Raw genomic sequence first — 7465 nt, forward strand, 5'->3', positions numbered from 1 at the left:
TCTAAATCTTGCCAAAAAGAATCTATCTAATCTAAAACTTAAAAATGCAAAGAAAGATAGTTAGTATCATTTTGGTGAATAAGAGTTTTTAATGTTTAAAAAAAGTAGAGACTATATAAAATGACTAATTTGTCTTATAATTTTGGTTTTGTTGGAAAATAAGTTAGGATATAATTATATAATTTCATATCCAACTTGATCACCAATCAATTGAAAGCTAATTAAATGATCTCTACCATAATAATATTATAAGATTAAGATTAATTTAACGCAATAGATTAGAATTGATATGACCGAAAGCCCGAAAATCATAACCTAAATTTAATTAAATGATATAGCTAATGCAAACATTAATTCAATTAACTTATATTTTTGAGGTTTTTATATTCCAATTTGAATTTTATAAAGAAAATAAAAAAATACTTGAATTCATATTTTAAGTTGTTAATTTTTTAAAAAAAATTACGTTAAATTACTTAAAATACGAAGTTAATGATTTTTTTAAATAAGTTAATGAAATTTTTTTAAATCACATATATTATTTATTTGCATGGAATAATATTAATTAATTTTTTTTATAGATGATTGAAATATACATATTAAATTTGAAAAGTATATATCTATCTCCACCAATCACCTCAATCTTCGCACATGATTTAATAATAAATTTAATATTTGAAGGAATTTGATGTAATTTAATTTATTTCAATGAATATTTTTGGAAAACAAAATTGAAGAGGTGATATTCCCCTCTATCGATCCCATATATTTAGATTCGTGTAAATTTTTGCACAAGATAAGAAAGTTACATGAAAATTAAATTTAGAAATATTTTACATTTTACTCTTTGGTAATAACATTTTAATAATTTTCAACCAAAGAAAGCAATTTTACAAAAGAGAAGGACAAGGAGGAGTGCGTGTTGTCCACAATTCATACTGAGCACTTTTCGTTATCCGCACTCTAGATTAATATAGTTTTTTTTAATTAATTTATTTTCAAATTCTAAAAATATTATTTGATACAATCAATCAATTTGTATTGCATGAAAATGACAAAGTTGTCATTAAATTTTTTTTTTAATAAATGCGATACATGACAAATGTCATAAATTCTTACACCACGTATATATCATATCTAGCATCACACAGCTTGTATTGACATTGACTTAATTACATGAATAGGAGTCGTCACACGATATATCAATCATGAGAATGATAACACATTTTCACCATAGAAAATCTTGAGTGACAGAAAGCTCAAACTGTGAGGTATGGCCTGGATCCAGTCTTGTTCATTAATCTGAATCCCAAGATCAACATCTTCACAAGTTTTGGTCTTACTGTTGTAATACAACAGAAGGCCATTGTTCCAGTTTAGCAATATGTCACCATTTTTAAAAGCTCTGATTACTGAAATTGAGTCATAATATGTGCAAGAAAAGTCTTCCACATCTTCAATAACAAGTATCTCAGTCCAAGATTTCTCCACCCCGTATTCTTTCATCACCCATATAGCAATAATCCCCTCTTCTTCGGATCTGATGTCCACAAAACACAAGCACTCATCCAAAATTCCCAAGGTTCCCACCACTGGTGGAACTGGTGGTGGTGGAAACGCAGGAAAGGGCTTGAACGACTCGGATTCAAGATCGAAACAAGAAATGAATCTGTCGTCTGAGCCACAATAATCTTGTACAGACCCATGAAGATTTCCCTTCAGGAACAAACTACAAGAAAGATCGTGCCGTCCCAACGGCGGGCCTGGCTGGATTACTTGTCTCCACGACCTTGTGCCAACTGTGTACACCAAACACTCGTGCTTTTGGGGATCATTTGAATGCCTGTGAATATTCCTAACAACCTTGTATTGCCCGCTAATCTTGCTTACGCCGAATCCATACTCGGAAGAGTCGGGATATTCGACCATACCACCTTCAATCCTAGGAAGAGCGATATACTCACGTGTGATGGGATTGCATATGTATAGAGCATCGTACACTTTGTTTCCATACTCTCGTAGGCAAAGCAAACCATTCACCGAACCCACAATTCGTAAAGGGACATCAGGTAAGCTTATAGACACGTTGGGATCAAATTCCATCGCTGGACTTAAGTGAAGACTGCTGTGCTGAAGCTCGGTTCCGTCTTCATACTCGAATATCTGGCATAAGTTTCCTTTTGTACCAGATTGAAGGATTACCAGGCCAGGGGTTGAAAAAGGAAGATGGGATGCGGCAAACTCGGTTGTGGAAAGTAGATGGAGTAATTGCTTGCAAACGCATTTGCAGCTTAGGATGGTTTGGATAGGAATCCTCGAGAGAATATTGATCATGGTTTCTGATGGTAGATTAAGCAAGAATATTGGACTTCTGGTCAACATCGTTTGATTCATTTTTCAGCTTCTGTTTCTATGTAGAATCCTTTGCTGGAGCAGATATGGATTTTGTATATAAGTTTGCTGGATATGATCATCAGAAAGAAGAAATTAAGTCTAACGAGGATTTTCAATCGGTGGTGTCGTGGATATTCTATGCTACACCGGGCCCCCTTTTAGTATTTTTTTTTCAAATGTTCGCGCAACATTACGTTAAAAAACACTAGATGTTCGCGTGAACATTTCACAAAAAAAACACGTGGACCCCAACAATAACTTTTTTGGTTTTTTAACATGATGTAGAGAAAAAATGAGGTGTACTTTTACTCGTATAACATAGACCAACCTCGCCTTGAACTTGAAATTTGATATGGTCTTGGTTGAAACTTTCTCGGTGATTATTAAATCGCAATGACGTGATCAGATTTCGGGAAATAGATATCCAATTCATGAAAAATGTTTTTTTTTTTTAATGTAGAAATATTATTTTTCATCGTGAAAGATTTTTTTATGTTAAAAATTATGTAATATATATATCGATTTGAGTGAAGAATACTATTTTTATTTTAAAAATATTACTTTAACAAGAACTACACTACACCACATCATAAAAAAAAAAAAAAAATGTCACCTTTTGTTTAAAATGCTTATGGTTGGCATGCATGATAGGATTAATAATCTAATCTAATTCGGTCAAATGTTTGATTGTAATTGTGTGTCCTGATTAGTAGATTTTTTTTAATATCTCGTCCATCGAATAATTTAGTTAAAATTATAATATTTGTATTTATATTAATTAAAAAATAAAAAAAGGAAACAAAAATTTGATTCTAATTATCACGACCTTATTTATCTATATAATCTCATCAACGCAACAAAACAGACAAGCGTATTAACACAAAATTTTTATGAAGAATTTGGACATGATACAAAAAATAATCATAATAATCAATTAAAGGCAAAACAACCTAAGCCTTCGAAAACCCATCTGGATTGCATATAAAGAAAAAGATTCTTAGCCTCATATTTAATGATCAAATCAGAAACTAATTAATTAAAATTGGACGACTTTAATTAATTAAAATTGGACAAGAAAGTCGTCTTCTCGCATGTGTTGGAGCTTAATTCCTGGTCTCTTTCCTTCTTCCTCGAGAAGATTACTAATCATATTTAATTCCATGGTTGCTGATTTAATAATCAAGACTAATTCAAGTATGCCCACTAGCACTATGGATCACCACTTGAACTACAACATTTTCTTATCAAACGGATTTAAAGATTTAAAATAAATTTTATTCTATGAAAAACGAGAAAAAAAAATATTCACACCATCATTATAAATAATATATCAATTAATTTGGTCCGTCAACGTAACATCAACATCTCACATATAAAAATATGCATTCATTCTATTGTTAAATAACAATGATTTCGACACTATCTCCATTATCTAATTTAAAAATTGCGTGAAAAGCTTATCAACTTTTTTCACTGTCTATATTTCTTTATTCCTTTTATTCCTCAATTTTTATTTAATAAGTTTTTATTTATCATGTTATGTATACATTTCGTGTGCACAAACACTAGGAATCATAACGAAAAAATGTTTAAAATGAAATTAATACTTGTAGGAATTTGATGTAATTTAATTTAGTTTAATGAAATTTCTTTGTCCCATGTATTTAAGTTTGTGTAAATTTCACACAACGTATTATTCAGGACATCGGATCACACGAATTCGCAGGCTTACGAATGATGCGCAAGTTAAAGAGCTACTTCGTGCTAAAAAAACGTCAAATTTGGTTACTCATAACATTGCTCGTTTTGATTCTTCTTCCCCCTCTTCGTTTATTTAATTAGAATATGAAAATTTTCTTTTTTGGTTGGAATCATTGTATCTTTCCGGCCAAAAAAAAAAAATGTGTATTAATTAATTGTGTTTTAATAGGACATCGTATACAAGTGATGAACATAGGTAATATCTCATTAATTTTATGAGTTACGTTACAAATTAAGGAAATGATCTAAAGAAACGGATTTCAACACTTAAATCACATACATATTATATATATATCTGCAGCATCACACTTGTATTACATTTGACAGAAGCACTTACAATCATCATATTCACTAAATTTCACAAAATTAGAAAATGTGAGAAATGTTTCCTAAAAACCATGTCAAACACCACGAAGTCACACGGATCATGAGAATGATACTACCTTTTCACCATTGAAATTCTTTGAGTGACAGAAAGCTCAGAGTGTGGGGTATGGCGTCGATCCAATCTGGTTCATTTTGAATCATTATATCAACATCTTCACAAGTTTTCGTCTTACTGCTGTAATAGAACAGTTTGTGATTGTCCCAATTTAGCAATATGTCACCATTTTCAAAAGCTTTGATTGGGTGAACTACTGAGCCATAATATATGCAGGGGAAATCTTCTACTTCTGCAATTAAAAGTATTTCAGTCCAAGATTTCTCCACCCCGTATTCCTTCATCACCCATATAGCAGTAATCTCGTCATTTACCGATCGAATGTCAAAAAAACACAAGCAATCATCCAAAATTCCCAAGGTCCCGATAACTGGTGGGACTGGTGGCGGTGGAAACGCAGGAAAGGGCTTGAACGACTCGGATTCAAGATCGAAACAAGAAATGAATCTGTCGTCAGAGCCGTAATAATCTTTCACAGACCCATGAAGATTTCCATTCAGGAACAAACTACGGGAAAGATCATAATGTCCGAATGGCGGGCCTGCAGGCTGAACGTGTCTCCATGACCCTGTTCCAAGCGTGTATACCAAACACTCGTGGTTTTGAATAGTACTCGAGGATGGCCCTGCTTGGGGATCCTTTGAATGCCTGTGAACATTCCTAACCACCTTGTATTGCCCACTAATCTTGCTTACACCGAATCCATATTCACTAGTGTCAGGATGTTCCACAACACCTTCAATCCTTGGAAGAGCGATATACTCACATGTGATGGGATTGCATATGTATAGAGCATCATACTCTTGGTTTCCATACTCTTGTAGGCAAAGCAAACCATTAACCGAACCCACGATCCCGAAATTGACATCAGGTAAGCCTATACACACGCTGGGATCAAATTTCATCACTGGACTTAAGTGAAGATTGCTGTGTTGAAGCTCGTCTCCGTCTTCATACTCGAATATCTGGCATAAGTTGTGGTTTGTACCAATTTGAAAGATTACCAGGCCAGGGGTTGAAAAAGGAAGATGGGATTCGGCAAAGTCAGGAGTGGAGAGTAGGTGGAGTAATTGCTTGCAAACACATTTGCAGCTTAGGATTGTTTGGATAGGAATCCTCAAGAGAATATTGATCATGATTTCTGATGGTAGATTCAGCAAGAATGAACTTCTATACATCGTTTGCTTCATATTTTTAGCTTCTGTCCTTTGAGGTTTCTATGTAGAATCCTTTGCTGGAGTGGAGATTCTATATAAGTTTGGTGAATAGCTTTTCCATGGAATCGTACGTTATACTCCTCGAGTGGAAACTTGTTGTTTGAAATGGTCTTCGGTCCCAACTCTCTCTAATGATTAATAAGGATGTGTTTGGTTTATAGGATTAGAGGAGGATAGAGCCCCTAAACTGCGTTTGTCTCGTTTGTTGTACTTTTTCCCAATCCCGAAGCCCCGGTATTGGACACTGTTGATTATGGAGATGAGATCCCGAGGTGGCCCAGGGTTTCTGAATCCACTTTTGTACAGTAACATGGATTACTGAAGAACATTACCAAGTTGCCCCTGAAGATTTCTTTCAACCATAACATGGCATACGCTTCTTGCCCTGAATGGGAAGAAAAAAAAAATTTGCAGAATTAATTACCGTACACAATACAATATCTTTCTTTCATCACTCAACGCAAGATAAGAAAATTAAGATAAGAAAATTAAAATGTCACCATTTAAGTTCACCGCTTCAGTTTTTAATCTTCGGAACTGAAAGGAATAAGATGTAAAAATATATCAAATTGAAGTAAGAATATAAATAATGTCAGAACACATAGAACAAATGAAACAATCCAACTAAAAAACATTGGTGTTCCTGTCATCAGATTTATCTCATCCTTCATATCATCACTTGAGTGAACTTAAATTTACAATAGGTGGGTATGTAGATAGAAGAATTTGATACTACATTGGTTTATCTATTCATTATTGGTCAGATAATACATTCTCACATCTTCTTCAATCAATTAGTCAATTGTCGTCTGGTCAGTGAAGAAGGGGAAATGGTCGCATCAAGGATTTACAACACCACCATTAGCATCAACAATGTAATGTGATTTTAGCTCAAATCACCTTTCGAGAGAGAAATTATTTTCTTACTAAAAATGGGAGTATTCCCTAAACTAACATCAAACCCATTCAAAAACCCACTAAGTAGGACAACATCTGTAATGATCAAATGTCACAATTAAATCCAACTACAAAACCAAATCTAACTTATGAATTGATCGTCAGTGAAAGGAAACACATAATTGTGTACAACACATGATTTATCTTCGGAAATCCCCTCTTCTCAAATGGATCTTTCTATCCAAAATTTACCTAAAACATCAGATACAGATATATATTGATGAGCCAAAGCTTAGGGAAATTTTATTGATTACCTTTCAAAGATCGTGAAATATGCAAGCAGTGGGACCAAGATCTTCGATGTTCTGCCCTGATCCGAGATGAAGGAAATGGGCCTAAGATCTCGGAGAAACCATCGGAACTTCATATCGGTAGCGGGTGTTCTCAAGTGAGACAAGGGTCGAGAAATTGCGGTTCAGAAATAAGTTCGTACGTGTCTCTCTTTTGATAAGAAGAGACATAGAACCATCCAATGAAACAAACAACATACAACTTATTTATTTTAATTAATCATTCACATCAAACAAATTTGTAAATCACATTTTTAACTTATATAACTGTTTGGTTCCTCTGATGGGATAACTGAAGGATTGATAATTAAAATGATAAAATAATGAAAAATATGGATAATAAATGTAAGGTAACAAAATGTGTATTGTTTGATAGCATTTTAAATTGAAGGATAAATTGTATG

The 7465-nt window shown here is 33.4% G+C and overlaps 2 protein-coding genes across 3 annotated transcripts; both read right to left on the bottom strand.

Moving 5' to 3' along the window:
- Positions 1 to 1114: 1114 nt before the first annotated feature.
- Positions 1115 to 2490, bottom strand: LOC140884054 (F-box/kelch-repeat protein At3g23880-like). The gene has a single exon (XM_073290718.1). It carries the CDS (start codon positions 2392 to 2394, stop codon positions 1207 to 1209), a length of 1188 nt encoding a protein of 395 aa, XP_073146819.1. The 5' UTR covers positions 2395 to 2490; the 3' UTR covers positions 1115 to 1206.
- Positions 2491 to 4387: 1897 nt separating this feature from the next.
- Positions 4388 to 7170, bottom strand: LOC140883132 (F-box protein At3g07870-like). 2 transcript variants are annotated; one of them, XM_073289480.1, is made up of 3 exons: positions 7026 to 7170; positions 6315 to 6351; positions 4388 to 6199 (listed from the first exon to the last, which is right to left on the bottom strand). In XM_073289480.1, exon 3 carries the CDS (start codon positions 5785 to 5787, stop codon positions 4603 to 4605), a length of 1185 nt encoding a protein of 394 aa, XP_073145581.1. In that variant the 5' UTR covers positions 5788 to 6199; positions 6315 to 6351; positions 7026 to 7170; the 3' UTR covers positions 4388 to 4602. The 2 variants fall into 2 exon arrangements, with proteins under 2 accessions (XP_073145581.1, XP_073145582.1); XM_073289481.1 differs by lacking the exon at positions 6315 to 6351.
- Positions 7171 to 7465: the final 295 nt, after the last annotated feature.

Source organism: Henckelia pumila, chromosome 2 (genome assembly GCF_033568475.1).
Source record: "Henckelia pumila isolate YLH828 chromosome 2, ASM3356847v2, whole genome shotgun sequence".
NCBI lineage: Eukaryota > Viridiplantae > Streptophyta > Magnoliopsida > Lamiales > Gesneriaceae > Henckelia > Henckelia pumila.